Below are 26,774 nucleotides of genomic sequence, written 5' to 3'. Positions count from 1 at the left end.
ACTTTCCAGTACAGGGTCACAGGGCCCCTTGGGTCGTTAGCGTAGGCAGCGATTGCTTGTAGTATAGGTATCTCGAAATCAAAGTTTCGAGACACCTTCATACGAGGAACCAGATTTGACTTTAGGTGGTAGTAATAGAGACGGCGTCCTGCACCTAGGGTTGATGTTCGCGAACAGTTGCTCCGATTCCGAGCCCCTCGGACGCTACCGTCCTCTTCGTCGTTGTAAAGTGCCGAGTGGCTTTGCTGCAGGCGAGGCTGCCGGCGCGTTACTACGACGAAACCTACTACAATAGTGCGCGACGCCCAGGCGGTCGGCAGTTGCGTAGTGTCTTTACAGCTCGTGTCCGCCATGAGTGATTAGCATGTTAGCCATGTGGTGCAGGGCTGGAATTTTTGTGTTTGTGATCACTGGTGAGACTTTCCATAATAACTCTGGAGCTACTGCGGTGCGTGTTGATGTATTACACTGCTCCTATGTTCGAATACGGATGTATGTGTGTGATGGGGGGCAAAGTATCAAGAAACATGACGCAACACTCGCCTCCTCCCAGCCATCATTTTATCCTTACATACACAGTACTCTGCACAAACTCACGCTCCTCACCCCTGGTGAGTGAGCGGGTCGGTGATGGACGATCTGCAACTGGCAATGAAAAGGCAGGTAGGTAGGGGCCGAGGAATCGGATTCGCGACCGGCATTGAATTGTCCTTGAAGGCTGAAGCACAACCTGTACCAAAACACACACATCGGTCGGCTGCCCGTTCCGTGACACCACTCGTGCTTCAGGGACGATCTTGCATGCGCCAAGCAGCGTACATGGCACACTATGAGTTGCAAGACAGGCAGCTGCCATTGTTTGACTTTAGAGTTGACCGATGATTGACAGCAGAGGGCATCCGGATGGCATTTCCTCCGCAAGAGCCAAGTGTTCGCGGGGTTGGTATCCCAAACATTGATTTGGCGGGTGAGACTCAAGAACGCGTACGTAAGCTAGGTAATGATGATAATGATGACAATAATAATAATAATGATAATAATAATGAAGGTGATGATGTAGTTGGTGACACCCCCCATGCTCTATTATGGATAAGGAGGCCCCGTGACCCCCATCGTCGCCGTCGACAACGATACATACCCCCAATGAAGTGAGAATCGCCTCATGTATCCACGACCGTGGCATTGTCCTGGAATTCTCCGGATGATCTTGCAAGTTGCAATTGAAGACTCACGACCAGGGTTGTCCAAGAGGACGCAGTGCCGGCTGCAACGACATCATCGGCCGTCATGGTTGGATCAACTTCCCGTCCGGGTGCGTGGGTTATTCTTCGAGATCGGCACGACGGTACCCAGCCAGAGGTAGCGGCGCCGCGGTAGACAACGTGCTCAACCTGCGCTGCTGCTGACCAAGGTTTACCAAGAGAGTGTTTTTGGGACAATACCCGAGGCACTCGAAGACGATCGCCGCGCGGGCACCGCGTTAGTGCCCTTCGGTTAGAGGTAGTCTTGGACAAGGGGGGTGGGTGGATTTGATGGTCGAGGGGGAACCAGCCCAGCCCAAGGTCCAGCCCTTCCCGGAGATTGGTCGGTGACAGGTGAGCTGGAAGACAAGATTGGGCCCGGGCTTGTTGTTGAAGGCCAATGTCTAAAGGTGAATTACCTACCTAGAGGGGCACAGTTGATCCCATTCACAGATCTGCTTGCGTGGATGATGACCGCTCGTACAAGTTACATTGGGGCGAGCTGTACCGTGGTCCGAGTCCCCGTCTTCAGACTTCAAGTCTCGAAAAGCCTAAAGGATGGACGATCTACCTACCACGTTCCATCACTACGAATAGCCGGACTGCCAACACCGAAAAAAAAAAAAAAAAAAAAAAAAAAAAAGCCCGGTGTTTGGTTTGGTTAGGCGTCCATCCAGCGGTAGCGGTTGGACGGGTACATCTGCCACCCACCCTCCTCATCTGTGCTGGCTGCGTATACCATCGTACGGCCTGCCGCTCTCAGTCTAGGGAATCGAAAAAGAGGGCTATATGGGGTGTGCTCCCATATGACGAGACCGGTACAATCAAAAAGAGGCTCCGAAGTACGACCGCTTCGCGCCGTAGGGTACCCCATACTGCAGGGTCGACACGCAGCAGCTTTGCATGCGCGCGGGGGACGGACGACGACAAAGTGAAGGGATACGTCGATACGAAAGGTCTGGCGGACGCCACGCGCTGCACCCGATCTGGATGGACGCCGTTTCGTTTGGCACCAGCTAAGCTCAGGCAAGCCTAGGGAGCTCGTTGCTACCTTACACTTTGCTAGCCGTGCCTAGGTAGCTAGGCCTATCGCTCACCCGCGGAACTCCTTGTCCTTACGAGCAGCAGGAGAGAGGGAGAGAGAGGCACAGAGAGGTAGACAGATCTGACTGATCCCAGGAAGTTATTGTTTTGACAGGATACGGCGGAGGAGGCGGACGGACGTACTGGGGTTGGGAGAATGCCCAGGCTCGCGCTAGTAGAGCTTCAAAGCCCGAGGACCTGGATCAGTTCAAAGCCCGATCACGGGACTTGCGGTCCATGTCTTTTGAATGGGGAACACTCCTTCTCGTGCTTTTCCGACGACATGGGACCACGGGAGCAGGGCAGAGGAGAGATCGTCGCGCGCCCGTCGTGAGGATCTTGACCGAAGGCCACGAGAAACGGGATCTGACGCTAGGGTTGTGAGAATTAGAGAGCGACGGGGGCAGAATGATTCCGTCGAAACGAAATGGCCTCTCCAAGGTTTTACGATTTCATGCGGGTGCTGAGTCGTTGGCAGATGGTCGTCAGGCATAGCCAAAGTATAAAAAAGATTAATCAAAAAATAAAGAAATAACGGAGTACAAGGGACGAAGACGTGGGTGGCCGGCCTCCCGGCGATCTGCAGCCGCTGCAAGGCTCACGAACTATCTACGAACCGCTTCAACTTTTGCGTGTTGCTCTCAAAGTTTATCGTCAGGCGTTCATTTCCCATCTCGGGGTTCTAAGATACTGCTCAGCCACATGAGAATGAGGTGAATTACGTCGCTTCGGGGGGTCAACCAGCACCACGGACGGCTAAGAGACTATCCTGATGTTGGGTTCTCGCGCATCACGATCCTCTCTCCCCACGGCGGGGGGGGACAACCAGCTGCTGCCGATTGGCGAATGAACGAGATGTTACACCGATGGGAGATGGAGATTGGGGGGTCATCCCACAACGGTGAGCGACGACACGCCCGCTGCAGCGGGACTTTCATCCGCAAGCATGGTGCAGCAGGGCGGAACAGGGTTGAAGTGAGCAGACTCTCATTCGTAGAGAGAGTCGTCACTCATCAGCAAACCTGCTGAGCATAGTACCGATACCCTCAGATGCGGACGGACTACGATAGAATGTGTGGAAGGGCTCATCGTTGCATTGTGTCGGCCAGCGGCCCAGCAATGTGCAAGTGCCAGTCGCAAGCAAGGCGTTGGCAACCACTAAAGGATTCTATGGCGGTTCTGGTGTGAGTCTAGCGTGCTTTGCGACGGAACAGACAACTTGTTCGGTGTTAGCACGCGGCATAGCGGTAGCCATTCCATTTCGTTTCTGGTGATGGCTTCGTCTGGGAACATGGGCCATGGACACCGGTGGTGGAAAAAAGCAAGCAACGGCCGGGCGGTTCCTCCTCTGAGCCACGCAAGCCTCACAAGTCCTCTCGTCACATACGGCCCGTCTACGTCTGCTAGCATAGGGTGGACCGAGGGAGAAAGTCTTCACTGGCGGCGGGGACGCTCCAACTAAGACTCTCGCTCTCAGCTATACTAGACACACTAGAAGTGTTATGTCTCTCTCTGTGTCTCTGCTTCTTCACGTGCTAGGACGCTAAAGTCGTTCGCGAAGTTTGACACGGAGACACTAGACGACGCCGTCGCCAGCCATTTTCTCAAGCGAAGTCTGAAGTCTGCACTTTGTCTCAACGTTCCCCCGTTTCCCCGTTTCCCCGTCCCCCGAGCCTTGCAAGCGTACCAAGGCAAGCCTCAAGCCTCTCGGGGGTCTGGGGAGGGTATTACGTGGTCGTCGTTTCTCCAAGTGCCATGCCAAGTTGTCGTCAAGTCTCAGGGACGCTCTTCTGTCACAGGGCAGCACACATGGCAAAATGCAGAGTTGCAGACATGCAAAATGCAAACGGGAATGCAAATGCTATCAGTGTCGTCGCAGACGCAGACACAGACACCCACTCCGAAACTCTCTGATCAACCACAACCACTCACTTCCAAAGGCTGGTATCCATGCACTCACATGAATGAGGATTGAGGAAACTTGCTGCCATAAGCATATTAAAGCAGTGGCAAAACATCAGAGCGACCGGAGCTGTCACGGCGGAAGACTTGGGACGACATCGGCGGGACAAGACGTGACGGAGCCTGTCATTTGGTCGTTGGCAAGCAACAACGGACGAGTCACCGCTTCATCCGAAGCCATTCTGTTGCACAATTGTGCCTGAGAAGCTCTCGGAACTCGAGGCCTTCTTCATGCCTTGACCCTCACCTCACAAGGAAGGAAGGGATTCCCCAACCCCCTTGAGTCTCGACCCCGGGCCTTTCCCAGGAACTCCGTTGCCGTTCCGTCTGCATTCCATTCCAATTCCCAAACCCTTTTCCTCCCATCTTTCCCGACCCTCGTCTCCAGGTCGATCACGGACCCCTTCCTTTTGAACCAGGGCAGTAGGAGCCAGAGAGAGGCAGAGGCACCTTGCAGAGGACAGGGTATGTGCGAGACATCATGGCCGGGGCCCGGGGTGGGATGAAATGTTTTGGGAAAGCAAGCACCAGGCCAAGACGATGACCACACAACACACATGCGCACATCCATGGGCCGTTCAAACTCAGAGAGCGAGAATCCGAGCAGAGAGGGCAGAAGGAGAGAAAGAGCCGACGCCAAAGACCAGACTTCATCTCTTCCTCCCCTGCGACCCTATCCTTGCAAGGTTCAAGCCACCCTGCGCAAGCGAGGGGGGCTTTCCTGGCGCTCGAGCTAAACTGAAGATCATATTGAAATTAGCCTTTGTTTCCGACTGTCTGTTTCCCTGCCCCCCCCTCCTCTTCCACCCCCTTCACACATCTCACATTTCTCACACCCTCATGCCATGCCAATATGGAGTCTTTCCCCCCTCCTCCTCCAAGAAACAGTATCCCGGCGCCCCTGATGCCCCATTCCCCTATCGATGCCGTGCCGTCTCTTTGACGCCGCCGCCGTCCGATCCCCTCGCAAAAAGCCCACAACCAAGATGGGGGGAAAAGACAAGATGGAGAGATATAGTCAGAGCACACCGACCCAACAGCAACAAGCAGCAAGAGCCGGGCCCAATAGAAGAGGCTAACGAGTCGCTGACAGCTACCTTCAAACTTGACGTGCGTAACCCTTTCGCACGGCCGCCGCTGCAAGCGATGTCGACGGCGCCGAACCTAGCGGCAGACGCCAGACCAGGAGCTTTGCGGCGACTGCGGGAGAGCTTCGCTGGCGGCTTTTCCCTGAGTGCCACAAAGCCAACCGCGCCCCCGAGTCGAGTTGGGCTGCAGTGACGAACTCTATCTAGGGGTGCGTTGCGTTGTGTTGAATTGCGATCATATGGGATCACTGGGGCCGACTTGCCTGGGCTGAACTCAACTTTGAACAGTTTCTGCTCCATTTCCAATTCGGACTGATGCCCGACCCGAAAGCCTGGCGGACGGTCAATCCTTCACCACACTGATTTTCGAGGCTAAATTGTGAATGGCCAAAATGCCACTCCGGGATGCGACTCTGGCACTCAGTTATTAGTTGATGTCGGCACCGCCAAGCGGCATCTGCCTGAAGGTTGCAACGCACACGACACAAAGTTGAGAGTTGTCTGAAGTTGTCAAAAAAGGAAAAGAAAAAAAAAAAAGGCTGTCGTCCAGAGTTGACCGGCTGTTGCCGTTGCACAAAACGGCTCTTCACATGAGTTGACGCAACGCAACGCAACGTCTTGGGAGCTGTTTCTCTATCTTTCATCCCGACGAATCCGCATGAGATGCCAAGAGCAGGCCGTTTTCCCAGCCCGTCAACCCTTTTTTATCATTAAGCTTGTCTTGAGAGCAACGTGATGGGCGTCAATCAAAACAGCATCCGGCCAGATTGCTTGCCACTCCTGCCTCTCAACCCTGCAGTAAATCCGGAATATTGTTGCAATTAACGTCCCATGATCTGGGAAGGGGTTCTTCCGTGCCCCTGTGTATTGATATTTGTATGCCCTCCCACGGATGCGAGGCCGAATATCATAGTAGCATAGAAACAACTCATTATGCTGGGAAGAGCCGTTGAGACAAGATTGGGATCATCTCGCGTCGTCGGCAGATTGAGCGAAGTTTGGATCTGACAATCTGCATCATGGTCAACTTGCCATTTCAACACTTCAGGACGATTCTGGAACAAAGACACCAGTCATCCGAACATGGGACCCAGCACGGCACGTTGAAGCACCGTGTCCCCCTCCCTCCTCTCTGAAGCCTCGCAGCCTTGGGATGACGTTCTGGCATCTGCACATTCGAGGCAGAAGCGACGAACGGCATAAGATCACCTCGACAATCCGGTCGCAGCACAGGGCTGGCAGGGTCTGATGAAGCTCTTGGGGCGTCACACGCCGCACGCCCCCCGACGTCAGTCAGGCACAGAGTCGTTGCTCGTCTCAAGTGCGTGCGTGTGTGCGGAGCAGTGTGTGTCTGTGGTGCGTGCCCACCGGCTGGCAACCCCAGTCCACAACGAACATCTCTCTCTCTCTCTCTCCCATCGTGCCTCTTGATCTTCTTCCCTTCTACACCAACCCCTCGGGCCTCCGTCCCAAACACACAAGCCTTCATGACAGGACAGGGGTCAGGCATCCCAGACTGCCCCGTCCTCGGAACGGGAGCAAGATCCAGATTAGGAAATGGTGGCCCGAGTGGTGCCATGCATAACAGCACTGGATTCGGATTAACCCTTGCTAGACTAGCGGCCCACGCACCACGGCCGTGGGAGGGGGGAACCGGGGAGGCGTGGTCGAGGGTGTGTCGGCAGCGTGAGAGTTTGTGAGGACAGAGAGAGAGAGCGCGAGAAGAGTAAGAGGGCGTGTGGCCAAGACATGTAGGGGACTCTCTCAGTACATTCCCGTGTGGGAGAAGGAAGAGGTGTTCAGAGCAAGGCCCTGACGAACAGCCAGGACACGGCTGGGGTGTGCTCGTGAGCAAGAGACCCTGCCGTTGCATAAACCAGTGACCGTTTGACCTCAGCGATCCATTGACGTTGATCCCAGACGGGGTCAGTCGCCCTCGATCTCACCCGCAATCCCGGCTACTGCTGCCAGCCTGCCAGCAACACGGATACACCCATTACCTACTACTCCCATGTATCCTTACTACGTAGAAGTACGGATACGCTACAACTCTGTTCTTTCTATCCACGCCAGACTCGAGATCGTTGTTGTTATGATTGTAGTTCAGGCACACAACTAGCATCGCCCAGGATCCCCCGATGCACCCCCAAGTAAGAGAACCGTCCAAGTAGGTATACCCTTGCCCCGTCATCCCAATATCCAGGAGGCGCTATAGCCAGGCTACAGATACATCGAAAGACAGGCGTCGTGCTCGTGCTTCTCTCACTCTCTTCCTGTCTCTGCTACTTGCTAGTTCCTACCCGTTGTCTTCCTCTTCCTCCTCTCCTCCCCTCCCCTCCTCCCTCTTCAAGGCCCCCGGTCTCATCTACCTAGTACCGATGACCCCGTCCTCCTCCCCTTGTCGTTAAACCTCGCAACACGACTAGGTAGTACGTACCCCATAGATGACCCAAGACGAGGACCTTGGACTGACCCTTGCTTCGTTACTATCAGAACCACACACCCCCGTCGTCGCCGCCTTTCGTCTGGTCCCAGGCCTGGCGTAACGGTCCCAAGACTTATCCCACTCTCTCTGCCTCTGACCCACACACAATTTGTGACAGGCGATTGTGGCATCTCATCGTCCAGGGATCATCGTGTGGATTTACGCTTGATCACCCATTCCACTCTGCTTCGGGAGATCTGATATACCTGCCTCCCCCATCTGCCACCTCTACTCCATCCACCCACCAACAAGCTTCTTTCACCAGGCCGCTTCATACTTAAACAACCCACCCTCCCCTTCCCCCTCATCGACTTGGAATCTCGAATAACTCCTGAAGCAAAATCAATCTCTAGTATCCAGCTGGCACTTGGGGCTAATCACTACTCTACATCTAATACCTGTTGTGTTAATATTCAACGACCTACCACCATCACCATCACATCACCCACCTCTGTCATCAACTCATCGACGACAAGACCGAAGTCAATTACAAGGACAAAGGGATTAACTACACCCCGCAACCAGCACCAAGCACACTTCACAAAGTTTTTCGAAACTCTCTAATAAGCAACAATGGCGAGCGCTTTAATATCGAACCCGTACGCTGCTCAGCAAAGCGCACACTACGGATACGTCCAACCGCCTCAACCTCCCCCATCGCCTCCCATGGACGAGACATCAAAGTGCTCTCTCCCCTCCATCTCAAATCTTCTCGGCCTCGCAGACCAGGGTTCGCCCACATCTGAGACGCACCCTCAGATTCCTCAGCAAGGTATGGATAGGATGGACAGCGCAACAGACAATAGCAACAGAACACTGACCTCCCGCATAGCATCCTCCCAAAAGTCCGAGACGAGACCAAGCTCTTCTCACTATGGCCGCGGCGGACTTCCTCCCACGCCTCCCATGAGCTCCGACGCCTCCTTCGATGGCTACAACTCTCCCTCAACGAGATCCGTCAGCCAGCTTTCCGTCGTCTCCCAACCCCAGAGCAACTACTACTATGAGTCCACGCCGCCTCTGGAAGCCGAAGCCCACCGCCACATGGCCCCCATGATCCCAAGAGTGCCCGTACAAGGCTCATATGCCCAGGCCCAGCCTTTCCCGCCTGCCTACATGCCCGCCCACAACCCCATGGCGGCTTCCTACTATCCTCCTATGCAGCACACCCCTCCTCCTCAGGCCCAGATCTCTGGCATCTACTACCAGCGCCCTCTCCCCCAACAATTCCCGCCCATGGCCCCCGTTCCCGTCGGCATGGGACCCAACGGCACCAACCCGTGGCAACATCACCACTACATCTCCCCTTCCTCGGCGGCATCCTTCCCCCAGAGCCAGGATCGCTACATCTGCCAGACCTGCAACAAGGCCTTCTCCCGCCCTTCATCCCTCCGCATCCACAGCCACTCCCACACCGGCGAGAAGCCCTTCAAGTGCCCGCACGCCGGCTGCGGCAAGGCTTTCAGCGTCCGCAGCAACATGAAGCGTCACGAACGCGGATGCCACAACTTTGAGAGCGGCAGCACCTGCAGCAACTGATCGACAATTATAATTTGAACGGTTATTTCTATTTACTGTTATCATGATCAATACGACCAAAATCCTGGAGTGGAGTCGTCGAACGCGCAAAAGAGCTGGAACGGCAAAGGGGAAGGGGTTCGGACCGGTTTCAACGGGAAAGATACCACGTGGTAGAACATTATCACTTCTATCGCAACTGCAACAACATCAAACGACATTCAATTTTAACATCATAATCAGCAACGACGAAAAGGAAACAAAACAAAAACACCCAAACCATCAAATCAAAGTCTTTTCAACGGCGTTAAACAACTACAAAAGAGGGTTCCCCACGGATTGGAGAACATCATCCATTGGCGGTCCTCTGGATTCGGGGAAGATGGGTCACTCAAAGGCAGAGGAAGAAATCTCTTTCTTCTCGACATGTGTTAAAGTTGGCTTCTTTCTTCCATTCTCCTTTTCGTCTGCTTTTTACTACCGGAGCAGGAGGCGTGAATCATGGCTGGAGCAAAACTGGTCACGGACAAGAAGTCCAGCCAGGCAATGACAAAACTTGGCATTTACAGGCGTTTTGAATTGTATACGGGGGGTGGGTAGATCGTGTGTGGAGGTGGCACGACATTTATTGTGTGTGACTAGTTCTCTGGTTCGGAGGCAAGTCGAGAGTCAAGGTTAATCCTGTGAGGATTCTCCTGTTTTGGCAGTGTTTTGGGTCCTTTTTTTCTTTTCTATTTCACTTTCCATTATTATTCCGGTTCTTGAACGATTATATCAAAATGTACGATTATGTGGTAATGTATATAGAAAGGAGAAGCCGCACAGAATCGAACAGAGGAGAGGATTGAAAGATCATCATCAGTTCCCCATACTTTTGCACAGTGACTTGATGGTTTCGTCAGTCTTTGCTGGCCACATCTTTTCGTCCCAAGACGTAACATGTGTGGGCTTTACCTTGTGGGTTGTGGTGCAATGAGGCGAACTTGGTCCCCTTGCAACACAACAAGACAGATTGGACCGAGCACGCAGGAAAGCTCGGATCAGTTCGATTCATCTCCTCATCACCAACATATCACTAATCTTTTGACTACCGCTATTATGTTTCCTCACGGACTCACACGTACTCGGAATAGCTTCTCCGACACAGGCACTCATAAACAGGAAAGTATAGTTTGCTATGAGCCATTTCTTACTAGGTACGTTGACTTCGAGGCTTGAGACCGGACGGAAAAGCCGCCGATCGCAACATTGTGAGATGGCAGCTGCTGATGACACAGGCACACCCGTTAAACTCCACCAGGGTGGGAGGGGGCAAGGGGAGGAGAGGGGGGGAGGACTTCTCATTTTCTCCGTGGATCTAGTAGTCTAGGTACCTTCTCTGTCTCCATTCATTGAAAAGGAAAAGAAGAGCCCAAGTTCCAGAGCGGGAACGTTGGGTCTCGGAGAGAAGTGCGGCGAAAGAGGAGGCGGTAGGGCGGAAGACGGCAATGATTGACACCAAGGGAAACCAGCCCGGAGGGGGGGGGGGGGAGGCAGATGATCGACGCTGCAGAAAGGTGTCAGAGAGTTGGTGGTACTCTTGGGATGAGACAGTCAGAAGATTTACGCTTAAAAAACCCACCGCCTGATTTTTTCTTGTTAGGTGGTATGTGCATCTCTCTACCAGTCTCTCTCACTCTGTTGTGTAAGGTGTAAGAGAAGTGAGGTCAGTGTTGCCTTTGCATTGTTTCGGCCGGTCTTTTCGCCGTTAATCGTCTCCAAGGTTGACCGATGGAACCCAAAATCTCTCTCTCTCTCTCACGTCCAAAGAGGCCAGATTGGTTTTTGTCCACGGCAAAATAGGCGTGGGTGCTGAAAGTCATGCGGCCAACCATTGTTTCTCTTACGTCTCTTTCCTTCGACGTTTAGCAAGGTAACTCCAAGTTGTCTGCTTGTCCCTATTGAGTCTATTTTGCCTTTCGCTCCTTCGCCTCATCGCTACTTGACACGAGACTTGCCCGACGATTTTGTATTGTTCAGACCGATGAAACGAACCGGAGACCCCAGCCCGAGCGTTGGCCTTCTCTCTGACTGGCTGACTGGCTTGACTGACTGGCATCCCATCCTTTCTTTTTTTTTTTTTTGCCTTTCCGTTCCGGATCCCATCCCTCCCCGCAACCGCAATGCGGCTGAAGTGTGAGATTGGGAAAGTGTGTGATGTGACACCTGACTGGGGTGAGAGTTGGCTCTTGCACTGCTCTGTCAGCCATGTATAATAGGCTCGACAGTGTCTCGTGCACGTCACGGAGTGGGCTTTTTCTTGACTTCATTGTTTCTACGCTGCGGTCTGTGTGTTCGCTTCGCACGGCACGGCAGTGAAGAATATCTGGTGTTGGTGTGTGCGTGCATACATACATACATGTACCATACGGCAGACACACACACATACACAGTACTTCCCTAGCCAGTTTGTTTTTCTTTACGAGTGACTGATTCGGAGGTACGCTGAAGGATGATGACATTGAGAGTTTTAAGATTACAATGTCTCAACTCATGAAATGTAGCTCTGTAGCTTTTCGAATTAAGGAGCCTCCACCTGTTGGTGGACTATCACTAAACCTCACAAAACGTACGCCGCCCTGCTCGGGAATTAATTCTTCCCAAATGTTTAGCGCCACCGAACCGGAGCAACTGAGACTTCAAAGTCCGAGTTAAGAAATGGCCGACCCGCTGGCCTTACGGAGTACGTGGGTTCTTGGCTTCAGCAGTTTAGCTTTCGCTATCCAAAAAGGCACAGAGTGTCAGTGACAAGACAAATCGAGACCGATTCCTGTTGATCTGACTAGCGTCGCTGGCTGAGTCGATGGGGTCTCTGAGGTGGGCGGGGAGGGCCTCGGGGAGTTGGACGCACACACATACGAAGTACTGCGCACAGCAGAGTGACAGAGTAACATACACTACACTATCCGAACCCGCGTGGACCAAAGAAGAGCAAAGTCTGGAATGACAGCGCCGGGCCAACCCCGGGTAAAGAGGAAGGGGAAAGGGAAGGGCAAGCAAGGTAGGGGTCGGGGAAAGGGATAGCTGTCAGGATTGCTGCAGCCAACGCCGATCCGCGCTGCGATAGACAGTGGGAGACGGCAGGGGGAAGAAACAAGACCTACAACTCTAAACCGGGGGGAGGTTCAAGAAAAGTCGGCCATTGTAACTGGACAGAACTTAGAAGGGGGGGCTTTGCTTTCTTGGACACTGCGACGGTAACATCGAGGGCACACGGGGACACGGGGATGGGAAGATCACATTACGCGATTTGGGGACAAATTCTCGGGGACAAGGTCGGAAGATGTCCATTTACGACCAGTTACGACGTGGGCGACTTTCCCATCGCGGCTCCAACGGTGCAACGGCGCCAAAAAGGGGAGACGATGGCGTAGCATCAACGGCTGGGGGTACTCAGCTTTATTGGCCTGGTGGCGCAAACTACCTCTGCTGCTGCCATTCGTCTCTTTTTTGCCGGACAGGGCAGAAAGGATTGAAAGGTACCTCTGGACGTCGGCGGCACATTAAGCTTCTCGTGTCGTCCTGACTCGGCCTGCAACGTCAAAGTCTCTCAAGTGTCATGCTGCAATATTGACAAGAAGCTTTCCCGCCAGGTGTTTTGTTTGTCAATATCGATCTGTCGTTTATCCGCCCCCTTTCTTTTTTGTTTCTTCAATGACTCCGTAACATAATGAATGTTAATGTTTTTACCCTCTTTTATTCATTTAGAGCGGCCCCTTTGATCAGCCAGGGTGCGCAGAACTCTATTGATATGATTTGCAAAGGACCAAGGCGCCATTAATTGCAATTATGTTATATTATTCCGTGTTTTACCCCTCGAGTCAATCTTCTGCCCATCATGGGCACTCGTTGTTCTGACGGATGAATGGATCTCCGGACCCTTGATTCATCGTACTCATGTCAATACGTGCGTATGTAATACCAAGCTTTTCCTTCGCTGGCATCCTGTTGGAGAAAATGGGGACTCTTCCCCCCGAGCGGGGTTGCTGACTTACGAGTCTAAGACATGGCTTGACAAGACCCCCCGAGGAAGCCGGCTGGTTATGAGAAGTCCAATTTCGGGAGTCGGGCGGACGTGGAGTGGATCGACTGGCGCTCCGAGATGAGGCTTTCAAGCGCCGCGGGCACGGATGTACGGAGTAGTAGTACCCTTCTCTAAGTGTTTGTGTTTACGACCTGTGTCCTGCGAATTGTGCTGGTGCTTTTGGTCATCGCATGGGAATGGACCCTTACTTTGATGACGATGCTGTTGTTGTTATTGTTATTCTTCATGCCCCCTTTCCACACCGGTCTTTCTCGACAAGCCCTTTCCCAGCTACGAAGAGAATGGATTCGACCCGCAAACAGTGATCACCATTCCATCTCGCAGCGCAGAAGAGGGACGATGCCTGCAGCGCCAGGCACAAAATCCACAAGAAAGCGGCGTGGGAGCCCGGTTTGCATGCAGAGCCAAAGGAACTCGCCCGACGCAGGGAGGAGGGGCCGACAACACTGACTCTCTGTGTATCCGTAGATTGTGGGTAGAGCGAGCCGGCAACCGTTTTCTCCATCAAGAAGCTCAGTAGTGTACGGAGTAGTCTACATACGCGCGGTACGGATATTCCGTAAAGCGTGGAGTGACTGCTTTCAACGTTCATCTCACCGTCGTCAGCCACAGGGCAGTGCTTGCCTTTCTGCCCCTCCCTGTGCTTTCACTGCAATCTTGGAGTCGAAAGGTTAGTCTCTAAAGAGGCATTATAAGAGTACGGAGCCCGGTAGGTCAGCACGGCTAGTTACTAATGACTCTGTCCTCACGCTAGACGCAGACCAAAATCCTTCTAGCGCTGCGCACCAGAAAGTCAAAACCAGGGACGAGGGGCACACCTTTCACTCCTTTGGCGGAGCGATCTTGGCTAACGATAGTTTGGGCCCCCCTCCCTCCACCTTCCCGTGCCCCCTACCCTGCCCGGCGCGCCGGGAAGAGTGGCAGCGGTGGCCTGTCCTTGCCGACGTTCGCCGAGAAGCCTGCGATGGCCCTAGTGAATCCGTGCTCTCTGCTCTCTCTTGCTCGTCGCAACTTGCTAGCCATTAGTTCCTCCTCTTCTTGGCTACTCGGCGCCGAACGAGGGCCTAAATATTTCTGGCTGGAAGGACGAGCCTAAACAGACAAGAGACACTAGAGACGAGAAAAGTCTAGGACGGATAGTGCCAAGAGCTCTCGATGGCCTGATCTACCCCATGGCGTCATGAGCTTTGAGCACTGGCTCTCACAGTGAGAGGAGACAGATCCCTTTGGGCATGAATGTCGGGTTATTAGCAAATCTCGCTCTAGGGGACCGGCGATTCGGTACAGGTCATCGCCCCGTCCAGCGTATCGTCAATACTGGATTTGATCGTTGTCGCGTGTGATGTGGGATAACGTAGTAATCGACGATATCGAGAGGCGTTCGCCAGCTATTGCATCTCATGTTGCATTCGACATGCTCTCCAGGCTTTCCCACTGCCACCGTCTCAACCGGCGATGGGATAGAGCGCATGTTCTCGCTGACTGACCGCCCGAGAAAGCGAGGATGACAACTACTGGGCAGTTGACTAGCTAGAACTTAGGATGGGGATAGGAGGGGGGTTGGCCACTCACCGTGCCCACCCCGTCTAGCCGGTCCCAGCTCCGTCTCAATATCAAAAAGTCGAAGTCAAACAAGCAGAACCCTTGCAGGGCTTCCGAGCAGGGGGACGCGTGCCGATCACGGGCTCCAGCTGAGCCTGTTCCTGCAGAGCCGACGACTCAGGATCCGGCATGCTTCTTGACCGGGCTGGGGCTGGGAGAGCCTTGGTCGGCACTCGCACGCAGACTTAACGACCAGGGACCGGCATTCCTTGCTTTGCAGACCTCAGACGATTCATATCCTTTCTTGGCGGGGATCTCTTCTTCTTTCTTGGAGTCTCGTGCGTCCCCCCTCCCCCTCCCCAGTCCAGCCTTTCGACCCTTAACCCTTCCCACATCATACTCCCCCTGGGGCCTATCTTTCTGTAAACGTGCGTTCGATGCAACTCATGCCTGGGAAATCGCACGCTACGCCGCTAAACCAGCCCATCGCCGTTCCCAGTGTCGCGGCGGTGGGAAATTTGGTTGGCTCGTCCATCAAGTTTCCCAGAACCCGTCACGACGGAGAGTCCGTCGACTACCACGTTAGCGCGTCCCCTCCGAATGGTACAGGCGACGGACGGTAGGGAACTCTGTTCATGTCCCACCCCCATGCCACGCGCACTGCTTTCGTAGTGTCGTACCATGGTATTCGTAGAGTGTGTAAAGGTACGGTAAAGTGCAGACTGGACGCTCACCCAATTTGCTAGACGGGGGATCCCTTCATTGGGGGATGGTTCAACCGCTCAACCGAGACGTGAGCGTCTTCGTCTTAGTCGACGACTTATTGGCCCGTTGAACTTTGTCTTCAGCAGCGCTCACACCACCTTCAACATCGTACCCTACGTCTTCTCATCCTGTCTTTCCCACTCCCTCGGTGTGCGGTGTGCAAAGGAGGTCAGAGAGGAAAAAGACAATGGCCACACATTGTGTTTCAAAGCCTTTCATCTGATCGATGAGCAACCTTACACTCTAACCCACAACACGCCGAAGTACAGCCTTGCTGCCCAGACCTTGAGCCAAAATTCTGAAGAAAAAGAGTCCCGGGCCGCTGGCAGGCTGCTGCTTGTCAGTTTGAGCCCAGCGGGAAGAGGAATGACGACCGGTTCAGACGGACGAGCCAGTCTGCCATTGCAGATTCCAACTCAATGCTGCGATGACACTCCCCCTCCTGCCCCCCTTCTTCCCCAACGTCCACCATCTTCCCGGCATCAAGCCACATTGCTGAAACAGTCAGATGAAGGAACAGGCTGGGCTGTTGTTGTAGTTGCGCTTTAGGTTACCTCGCTTATTTCTACACTATACAAAAGCGCAACACTAGAGACGTCAGTGTTTGAGCTTCGCCAAGCGAAGGGAAGAAAGAAGACACAAACTTGGACTCTTGTGGGTTCCTCCAATTTTCCTCACTGCTAGATGCCGTCTGCGACGTCCATTTCGTCTGCTCGCCGCTCGGACGGCAGCATTTCCTGGGAATGACACCTAACGTTTCCCGCTGCGACGCCACTACGCTAGTAAGAAGTGACAATCGCAGAAGCAACCGTCCACAAGACGATGGGACCGTGCTAACGGACAGTGAGAACGTCTGAAAGGGCCTGGAAAGGGAGGATGAGGACGAACGGCATCCAATCTCTATCCCTGGAACGGGGAGAAGAGAGAGAAGATCGACATCGACCAAGACATCCCAAGTATCCGTAATGGTCCCGATAAACCCATCGCGGTTTGCTTTCATGGGCTCCTCATCTCCCCTTTCCCTTTCCCTTTTGCGCTGCACTGCTGCTCCTTCCTACGGAGAACTCCCCGGGCGATCCCAAAGATCATCTTGATCAACATGATTTACCACCTATTGCGAACAGCTGCCGACGGCCTGGACCCTTTTTCCCTTTCCCCCTCCCGGACACTCCCCTCCCTATCTCTTTGCAGATTTACGGACGGCAGCGGGATGCTGCCCGCTGCCGATTTGACCGTCAGGCTAGCCAACTGCCGAAGGGATTCCTGGTGTCTTTTCCGTAGTCCCCTCATAGAAATTCCCTCACAAAAGTCACTAGTAGCCTGTAGGTCCGTAGGGTAGCAAAAGAAAACGATAGAGAAGGGCGGCAGAGCCACCACGGCCCGACTGTGCATACCGAATCCGAGACTCCAAAGGTCTAGTGATCGTCAACGTCGCAGACGGCCCAACGTCCTTACGTACGCATCCCGAATACTCCCAATATTGTCACTTTGTAAGTTGGAAATTGGGCATGGCGGCTATGGTCTAGCCATTCCGCATGGTTTCTTGGACAATCCTGTGCTGTAACTCCGCGTGCTCCGCATTCCGGTCTACAAGTTACAGAATGAAGAAGACATGTCAAAGGTCGTGGGGCTAGGTCTCGACAAAAACGTGGCAGATAATATCTGTAGGTTTGAAAAAGGATAGCATTAAGAGACGGCTATTGCGGCTACAATGACCACGAGGCAGACATGGCTCTATCATGTAACCAGACCAGACCAGACCGGACCAGAGCCAATTGTAGAGGACGTCTCAAACTTGGCCTTGGTATCCAATCCAAACCGTGGTCGTAGAAAAGCTCAGATGCAATGGAACTCTACAGATACGTATCGCTTCCCCCCAGAAGGAAGGGAAAGACACCCTCGTCCACGTCTGTGACAACCCTCCCGTTTCAGGTGGCTTGGAGAGGTTGGGGGGAGAACTGAGAGGGGAAAGGGAAGTGTAAGGTAGGGTAGGGGGCGTGTAGTGTCACTGTGGTGTGCGTAGAAGCTGGGCTGGGTTTTGCGGCTACGTCGCCTTCACTCTGAATCTTGACAAGCGGGATCGCGGACGCCGGTGCGAACTCTGTGAGCTTTATGACCACCACCACCACCACCACCACCACCACCACCAAAGGTCACTTGTAAAATCATCATCACCAAGCAGCGCTGGGAGCACCCGTGGAGATGTGCCGTGTGTCGTCCAGTGTTCGCTTCAGCTTCCAACATCGCCTGAGTGTCTCTCATGTCGGTGGTTTACTAACAGCTTTGTCAACCAACCCAACCCACCCGTAAACTCTTTTTTTTTTTTTTTTTGCACGTTTTGTTTCCCCCTCTTCCATGTCTCTGCCCTGCTTTGCTTTTTTCTTTTCCGGCGTTCGCTCAGCCAGAAAGAGAATATAGCCCCGAGACAGGACAATTCCATTGTTCAATGTTGACTCGAGTGCAATCAATACCTAGAGAGCGCGCATCACATCACATCACACACACCCCAGGGAGCGAAACCGATCGACAGAACTTTGGGGCGTGGGCTGCTTGTCTTCCCCTTCTAGCTCGTGGATCGCCGGACGCTAACGCATTGCCGGGTGTGTGTCTGTGGGGGTGAGGAGGGCAGAAAAAGGGAAAGACAGCACCACTTGGCACATTTGGATTCAATAGGGAAAAACGATAACAGCCAGCCCCAGGCCAGGAGGAGAGCAAGCAAAGAGGACGGGTTCAATAAGATGACGGAGGCTCCCACGCGCGCCACCGCCCACCCCCACCCCCCCCCTTGCCGGGATGAACGACAAGCAGTCGGGCAGACCACGGCTGACGAAGAGACGACATGAACCGCAAAGTCGGCGGAAGATGCCGCAACGTATCCGTACCGCTTCGTCGTTGGGCCTCCAATCGGTCATGACTTTCCTATTCTCGCATTCACGGCCGGGCGTCGGTGCGCCAGGCTCGTCCCTTTTGAGAAGAAGTCTCACGACTCGAGTGTGACGCACACATAGCCGCCGTCTGGTCTCATGGTCTGGCTTGGTCCTTTTTCTCTCCCCTTGTCTGTCTCTGACTCTCTCTTTTCATCCCAACTTGGAGAGTCCCCGGGCTTTTGGCGCAAAGCTGGGGTATCCCGTTATGCTCATGGCTGACTCCGAGTGGGTATGGGTCTTGCCAGACCGTCTTTTGGGAGCGTTCCGTTCTCCCAGTGTGATACAGATACTGCGGTACCAAAAATGTGAATATCCTCAACCAGGGGGGTGGTTAGGGAAGTGGAGGGTGTCCATCGAGGCTCCAGAAAGACTCCTCCCAAGGGACGACAGCTCCGCACAGGCGCTTGGGTTCATCAATCATGATGTAGGGGGCTTCACGGAAACGAAGCTTCCGTGAGGTAAAGGGAGAGATAACCAGCCAGGGTATTGGGAAAGCGGGAGCAGCAAGAAGACCCTGAGTAGCGGGGATTTGCAGTTTGGCAACGTGTTTCGAGAATCTCCTGGTTGAAAGATCGTCGATAGAGTGCGTAAATCCCCCGAACCCTAAACCGGATGACCACAGGGCCTTTCACCTCGACATGCGTCCGGCACCTCATACATGATGCCAGCCGGGACAGCCGTCAAGGGGTTGAGGCGGTGAGAAACAAAGTCTACCCACTCCACAGGATCGTGTGGCCCTGGGAGGGGCGGCTGGCTTCTCGCAAAGTGCGAGCGATGAGCAGCTGGGTCATGGTCAAATTGCAAGCGAGTCGCCAATTGCGGCTTTCAAAGTTGCTACCGTATCATGCATTACTTTACTGTGACCCGTCGTTCGCCTTGTCAACAACCTGCCATCAGTCCGTCAAGTTTCGTCTGTATTCCAAGTCAGACTTGACACAAGCTTACCGCCACCGCTTGTCAAGCGGGTTGAACGCGTAGCATCCCATCTTCATAGGCGAGTTGCTGGGCATCGCTTAGTCCTTCACGGTCTCAAGTTGTTCAGCCTACCCACGATCTGACAGCCGAGCCTCATGCGCATCGCCTCGATCCGTCAAGGGAAGTGGGATGAGCCAAGCAGGGTCGAGGCGTCAGACGATGCATCTTTCTCGCCTTCCCATGCGGTTTGTGGTGGCCAAGATGCATGATATGTTCCTAACCCTCAGGGTAGCCTTGTGAGGCTGGCCCCTGACCCATGAGGCTTCTCAAACAGTATCCGCGCCAGACACCTGTCAACCCCCCGAGTGGGCTCTCCCGATGCGGGGGACAGAGGTCGGAGGCTGTCTCGTCCGGACGCAAGAATAGCATCCTCTGTGACGATACAGTAAGATGTCGCCGGGGGCAAGGGCCCCTGTTGGCATGAAAGATCTGTTGAGGCTCAAAGCTTGGCTTTCAGTCTTCTTTTGATGTCAACTACAGTCATCACCTTGACGTGCGGGTCATCGCGTTTCGACTCGCCTGGCTGCAGTGGCGGCGTTTCAACTCGGAAAGTTGCTGGTATATCAAGGTGTACTATAGACTATAACAACAGATGGCGTTTCTTGACATACGTGCCGTATGGCCCGAGGCTGCCCGCGCCATGACTTTGTATCTTTGGAGTTCTCGTTTGTATAACCTCCAGTTCATAGGGGCGTCTTAATAGCTAGACTGATCGTTCCAGTACAGGGTCTCATGGTATACCCTGTCAGTGGGGGGTTAGCATAGAGGATTTTACTTTGCCTCCTCGTCATGATCCGAAGACAATGCAAGCATATCGTAAGAAGGTACAATCCGCAAAGGAAAGATCGATGCATGGAAGACTCACTCGGGTCCGGTAGCATACAGGGGCCAGCCGAGCTTCAACGTGATGTACTGTATCAGGTGGCTCGCGACCTTGATCTGACCGACATCCGTCGGATGCCACTGTGGCGCGATATCATTGTGCTGGAGGATGCCCGTGGTGTTGAAGAAATGCACGAACGGTGTCGCCGGTTTCCCCGTCTGCTCGGTGGTGTTTGTGACAGCATCCCAAGTCGTAGGGTTGCTTAGATACTCTTCCGAGTTGAAGTACTCGTAAACGCTGTATACTTCGTCCCGAAGATCGGTATTTTGACCGTACGTATTGCCATCTTGGAAAAAGCCTTGCCACATTTGCTATTGCTGCATTTAGTGGGCACTAGATATTGACTGTCAAGTTGGACGTACCATGACTATGACCTGAGCTTCGGGCCACTTTCCGTGAATACCCTGAATGAGTCTCTTGTAATGCTCAACGTAGGTGGCTTTGGTGACGTTGTTTGCAGCATTCGCATCGTTTGTGCCGAGGTTGATGACAGCTAAGTCAGCAGAAGGGTTTTTGGAGAAGTCCCAAGGTTGCGACTCATCTGCACACGCTGCCGTCAATACAATATTTTCCAAATTATGCCCTACAGAGATCTGGGATTGATTTGAAGAGGCTGTGTGCGCCTGATCCTCTGCTTGAGACCGAATACACATACCTCCCCATACCTCGGCCGCCCGACCGCCCGTATCCGATGTGTAGAACCATTGGTGAGATTGCCCTCGAGGGTTGCCCCAACAGTCTTGGTCGGCGACGCATATGCCCGGGTAGGCCGTAATGGAATACTCCGTGTCTCCTAGACCCGCGCCGACACCGTAGGCAAATCCCGCGAGCGCCTCGTACGTATTATACATGCCTGCTGACAGACTATCACCAATAAATTCGACCCGACGAGGATAGTCGGGAATCTTGACGAGCTGTTCTCCAGAAGCCACATGAACCTTGTCAATTTGGACTCCATAAGCCCAGTTTGTCACCCTCATCTCAAACGTAACTGGGCTAACAGGACCAGCTAGCTCGATGCCTGGAGTTTCTGGGCTCACGAACTGGTGAGTACCGCCCGCCGTGACGTTGGTGTGCATCCAGTCTAGACCGGCGATCCTGTAGGCGACAAGAGTACTGTTGATAGTCTGATTACCAAACGTAACCGCGACTGCGTGACCGGTAAAGCCGAATTTGATGCCCGGTGCTCTACACAGCCTGAGTTTTTGAGTATTTTCCACGAAGTTTAGGTACACTTACGCCCACCAAGATATGTGCTTGGAGTCCCATCGACCTTTGTACGATATCTCGTCGGCATCGGCATCGTACGTCTTGAAGTCGCCAAGAGCAAGATCCACCTTCACATCGGTGAAGCTCGTTACTCTTGGGCGGCCATTCTCCAGGATGGTTGCGGTGACAGCAGAGACACAAGCCAGTGCTGTTGAGAGTGAGCGTATCATCATTATTACGGTGTTATCAGCAGCCACTCGCCTAACAAAGGCGCTCGGTGAAGACAATCTAACAAGAAACCTACCGACATCATCGGCACGGAGATACGAGCTTCTTATATCAATTTGTGACCTGCAGAGGCAAATGAGGGTAGTCGTGCCGACCCCACATGACAGTACGAACTGAGAGTCTGGTGCGGTATGAGATGGACCGAAATGAGCGGAAAACACAGTCCTCCCCTGGCCAGATTTACCTTTGGCTTGGGGGGAACGTACCGGCTGTTCGGGTCGTGTGCCGCTCCGATGTTCTAGATGCCGATCACTGTGAAATGCAGCCCTCCATTCCATATCTGCGCCTCGCGTATCTAGTAAAGCAATGCTCTCCTAAGCCACGAGCAAGCCCAGCGTGTATAGGCGCGAGACTGTTACTCTCTGATATGTGACATCTTGTCAGACTCGGATCTGTCAAAAGTAGAAGGCGAGAAGCCTTCGACGTCCTGCCCCTTGGTCCGAGTATGCGATAGCGACGGAAGAAAGACGCTGGGAATTCAAAGGTATATCTCACGGAGGGAGGAGCTCCGTGGGCCCGATCGGTGAAAGTTAGGTGTGATGATATGTGGGTCTATCGGCGTGGGGTACCCGCTGTTGCCCGGCATCCGGCGAAAGGTGCTGTCTTTTCCGGCCCGTTAGGTCGGTATGTTGTGGGTATCGGATTGCCGTGACTAGGTTGTAATATGTTCCGTGGGTATTTGTTCTAGACCGAGTCGTTTATTCCGCCAGACCGCTGACCGTTTGCTTGTGCGCCTATGGGGAACTGCCCCATTTGCGTCACGCCGATGGCCAATATCAAGTTGAGCCCGGTTCTGGCTTGGTTCTACAATCCCAACGACATCAAAGGACGGCTAAGAAAGCGGTGTTTGACAGCTAGTATCCTGCTTCGACACTATTGTTAGACACATGAGAGCAATCCACTGAGTGTTGGGGAGATATTCGAACAAGCCTGGTCCATGAGAACGGAGGTTTGGGCTTAAATCTGTCAAGTGTTGGAAAAGGTTCCCATACCTGAGGCAAGTATCATGCAAGGCGTGATGTGATGTGCATATCGCTGCTGCGTTGAATCTCGTGGCGCGACCATGTGCATACATAGCTGCAGCATCCCACAGGGCGGGAGCTGCAGCAGATGTTCCTCGTCTTCGGCGCACGATCGTATTGGTGCATCGGTTCGTTTAGGCTGCGCCGATGGGGATGTGACGTATTTCCTTGTGGTGATTGATCCGGTCGAGCTTGACATGTGTCTTTGGCAAAAAGAAAGACCACGCCGACATCAGCACGAACGATAGTGGTGCTAGTGACATGGTAGAGGTAGCATGAGTTATATTTGGTCTGCCGAGAAGTTGGAAGCACGGAAAAGAGGCAGGGACTCTCCTATCGAACTTTGAAGGTTGGTTGAACAAGGTAGGATGCGGATGGCATGGAATGTCACCTGTCCGGCCGGTCCAATGCTCAACTTGTATCCGTACATAGTCGGGGCGAGGATCAGTCAGGGTATCGTCTAAGCGTACTTCCGTATTTCGTACCAAGCCGCATTCCCCGGGATGCCGGCGGGGATCGCTCGAAGCTTCCATCCCTGCGGCAGCGAACCCAGTGTGACGGACTCCAGGGTAGGCACTGACCGCTCAGGTATCCCCACGGAAAAGCAAGACTTGCCTTTGGACAGGTAGCTTGGCCGATGTTCCAAGGTTTCGAAACGACAGACCGCCGAGTTGCAGTCGTTCGGATGCTCCATTTAGGCCCATGTTTCTTTATTGACCGAGCCTAGTTGCGCCGGCCGGGGATTTGTGTCGTGGGCAAAGTGAAGGAAAACGCAGTGAGATGGGCAACTCAATTTCGGGGAGAGCAGAAAACGGCATCCGGAGCGAAAAAAACAATTGTGGCGATGAGGAGGGATCTAGAACCAAGGAAGTGTCATGGAATCAAGGAGACTGTAGAGGTAAGGTAGAGGTTGTGCGAGCGAAGGAGAACGTTAATCACGCGCGCAATGGAACTTGAGGTGGTGAACAGACGCGGAAGGAGGAATGCGCCGTGAGGTACCTGCCGTTTGTGAAGGTCAAAACTTTGGGAAACAACTACCTACCTGGATGTCCGGCGCATCATCGTCACACCGAGCCACGGGAGACAGGTACTTGCTTCTTCACGGTAATTTGCGGGAGGTCAAGGTACCTCGTCACCCCGTGCACCTGCATCTACCGGTGTAAGGGACTACCCAACAATAACTTCGACAACTTGCAACTTTTGATGAGTCCCTCAATTAGCAAGCCTATCCGCTCTCCAGCATGCCTACTCGTCCACCTCGCCTACATAGGTGATAGCCTTTGTCTTGCTCTCGCTCGCTCATAAGTCTGGTGCCATCCGTCATCGGCTCCCCTCCCTTCGTCCGCTCGTCGCATCGCCATCGCCATCGCCATCACAATCACCTGTCTCTCGACCCCTCAATTACCTACCCATCTTTCGAACCATCCCTAGCAATAGCGTTCATCGAGCCGCGGGTGTCTTGGGCTTCTCCGAGGTAGTAGATAGCGATTTCGACCCCCATCACACCCTCTCGGAACCCATCATCACGAGCCCAGCAGCCCTCCGTCCAAATAGGAAGGCCAATAATCTTGCAATACCACCACGGCGGAAACACGGCGCTTGTCTTGAATTAACGATATCGACCGAGGGATGCCACACGGTTCCTGTCCATCCACACACCACTTACTCTCCGCTCCTGTCTGCCGCGTGCACTACCTTACCTAACCTCACGATTCGCGACTGGGACTTTGGAACGGAACGAGAGACTGACAGACAATAAGGCTGGCAACCAACAATCTTCGGTTACAGACTCCTTGCCGGCTCAATTCCCGTCACTGCTTTGCCAGGATCATCCATTGATTGCCTACCGAACATTCTTAGCCTTGCAGCCACCTCCCGCCAAGATTGCTTTTTGCGACCTCCAGAGCAGTGTTCCTACATTGTCGCTGCTGCTAGCTGCTATAGCGCCCCAGAGATCGACCGTCAGCTGATACCGAGCTTTCCCCCATTGCGCAGGGGAAAAAGAAACCACCTCCCACGTTCTGGATACATCAAATCTTTCTGTGCCAGAAGCTGTGTTCCGTCACCAGGGACCATCTCGTTTGCCTGTCCTTTGCGACGGCGCCTTTGCGCTGTTTTCTCCCCAACAAGTCAAAGCGGCCGAGACCTGGTCTGGGTCTGAGCCTTGGTGACCTGAACCGAGACCTGTGCGGGTAGCAGCGACTAGCAAGGCATCGCGGCGGTGGAGGGTGCGGACTCACCGGTTGTGTATCACCAAAAAATCCCCAACTTCGAACACTGCTTCTCTCTCTCTCTCCTTCACCTCCCCTTTCCTTCTGTACACCTCTCCCTTAGCCTTCCCCCCGCCCATTCGAACACTTCGACGACACTCCTTCGATCCGATTCTATCCATGGTTTCGAACAATACGACGATACACTCTACCCGTTGCGACATCACCGAAGCCACAGTTATCGTAATAGTCCTTGGCCAGTCTGAACTCAATTCGCCCGCGCGCTGAGCTCGCAGCCCGATCTAACAGCAATGATCTCCGTTGGCTCTACGATATCATGACTTTGCGCGCGTTACCATCGCCCAAACAAAGGCTACACCACTTGCCGGCTCCGAGCCCCAGCCCATGCTATTCGTCGCGCTCGCATCCGCAGCTGCACCTCTCGCCTTCGCCCCCGACTGTCGTCAAAACCCCTCCTCTTCCTCGAACCCCACCTCCGACAGGGACAATACCCCGAGTCTCGTCGCCGCCGTCGTAGTGCCGCACGGCAATCATCCATCATCGAACATAGATAATCCCACCGCGCAACGAAGTCAACCACAACCGCAAGTCTTGCTTTCACCCAGCTGCGCACGGTGCGCTGCACCGAGCCATGTCGACCACCCAAGCCAATGCAGTGCCGGACACGCAATTAGGGTTGAGCTATGAAGAGATACAGCTACTGCGTCAAGGACAAGCGGCACTGGGCCAAGGGACAGGCGGAGGCGGCTCGAATTCGTCGCGAGCAGCAAGTCGCGCGTCAAGCCAAGGCCTGCTGCTGCTGGACAGCACCTCATTGGCAGCTCTAGGACGGTACTTTGACCGGGTCATGAACCAGATCGAACAACAGATCATCTACCTTAGCGAACAAAGCCAGATGTTCACCATGGCCCAATTTGACCGAGCTGGCAACCTCATCGAGGGCGCTGACGCCGAGATCCAGCGGTATCACGAGCTTCTCCGGCAACTTGACGAGTTGGAGCTCGACTTTGATCGAATAAGGCATATCAAAGAGATTGTACGAGGGTACAGATCACGAGTTGAAGAGATGGAACGTGAATTGGAACGGAGTGGCTCGTCGTCCCGGCACAGAGAAGGCCACCATTCTCACCGGCATGGTCACTCACATAGCCACCGGCATGGACACGAGAGTTCTCGTCGGCATCGACACTAAATGATTCTGCGTATGCACAACAAAAGAAACTGCGCCTCGGGAGCTTCAATGCTAGGCTCGAAAAACACCGCTCTAAGCGTATATGAACAAATAACTAAGGATGGCAACAAGAGCGTGTCTGAAAATTGCGGTGGAGTAAAATTTATCGGTTACACGACCGCCACAGGATTTTACAAGGCTCAAAGGTTGGCTCGATAACGTTTTATCCTGACGGGAACATACAGCACCACGGGATTGGATTTACGAGCCATGACGAAGAGCAGCTTCATGTAATCCGGT

The 26,774-nt window shown here is 53.7% G+C and overlaps 4 protein-coding genes across 4 annotated transcripts; 2 read left to right on the top strand and 2 right to left on the bottom strand.

Annotated features, from left to right (window-relative positions):
• Window positions 1-1,160: 1,160 nt before the first annotated feature.
• On the bottom strand, window positions 1,161-2,115 carry BDZ83DRAFT_649177 (uncharacterized protein; the record flags this gene model as incomplete). The annotated part of the gene is made up of 3 exons (XM_060510246.1): window positions 1,161-1,664; window positions 1,733-1,792; window positions 1,981-2,115. 3 exons carry the CDS (start codon window positions 2,113-2,115, stop codon window positions 1,161-1,163), a joined length of 699 nt encoding a protein of 232 aa, XP_060367860.1.
• A 6,317-nt stretch (window positions 2,116-8,432) lies between these two features.
• BDZ83DRAFT_749609 (uncharacterized protein) lies at window positions 8,433-9,398 on the top strand (the record flags this gene model as incomplete). The annotated part of the gene is made up of 2 exons (XM_060513783.1): window positions 8,433-8,631; window positions 8,692-9,398. The coding sequence occupies 2 exons, from the start codon at window positions 8,433-8,435 to the stop codon at window positions 9,396-9,398; spliced, it is 906 nt and encodes a 301-aa protein (XP_060367859.1).
• Window positions 9,399-15,449: 6,051 nt separating this feature from the next.
• On the top strand, window positions 15,450-15,800 carry BDZ83DRAFT_749608 (uncharacterized protein; the record flags this gene model as incomplete). The annotated part of the gene is made up of 2 exons (XM_060513782.1): window positions 15,450-15,584; window positions 15,750-15,800. The coding sequence occupies 2 exons, from the start codon at window positions 15,450-15,452 to the stop codon at window positions 15,798-15,800; spliced, it is 186 nt and encodes a 61-aa protein (XP_060367858.1).
• A 4,734-nt stretch (window positions 15,801-20,534) lies between these two features.
• BDZ83DRAFT_611104 (SGNH hydrolase-type esterase domain-containing protein) lies at window positions 20,535-22,172 on the bottom strand. The gene is made up of 3 exons (XM_060507643.1): window positions 21,793-22,172; window positions 21,209-21,741; window positions 20,535-21,094 (listed from the first exon to the last, which is right to left on the bottom strand). The coding sequence occupies exons 1-3, from the start codon at window positions 21,993-21,995 to the stop codon at window positions 20,901-20,903; spliced, it is 930 nt and encodes a 309-aa protein (XP_060367857.1). The 5' UTR covers window positions 21,996-22,172; the 3' UTR covers window positions 20,535-20,900.
• Window positions 22,173-26,774: the final 4,602 nt, after the last annotated feature.

The sequence above is a fragment of the Colletotrichum acutatum genome (genome assembly GCF_030867785.1).
Source record: "Colletotrichum acutatum strain CBS 112980 chromosome Unknown BDZ83scaffold_21, whole genome shotgun sequence".
Lineage (NCBI taxonomy): Eukaryota > Fungi > Ascomycota > Sordariomycetes > Glomerellales > Glomerellaceae > Colletotrichum > Colletotrichum acutatum.
Note: the sequence above shows the minus strand (reverse complement) of the source record. Positions and strands in the feature narration are given on the sequence as shown.

Excerpts from the sequence above, each read along its gene's own strand:
- BDZ83DRAFT_611104 (XM_060507643.1), bottom strand. The coding sequence starts at position 21,995 with ATGATGATACGCTCACTCTCAACAGCACTGGCTTGTGTCTCTGCTGTC. Across the intron at positions 21,742-21,792 it reads AAGCACATATCTTGGTGGGC|AGCACCGGGCATCAAATTCG; the intron begins GTAAGTGTACCT and ends CAGGCTGTGTAG. Across the intron at positions 21,095-21,208 it reads GGCGGCCGAGGTATGGGGAG|ATGAGTCGCAACCTTGGGAC; the intron begins GTATGTGTATTC and ends CAGCGTGTGCAG.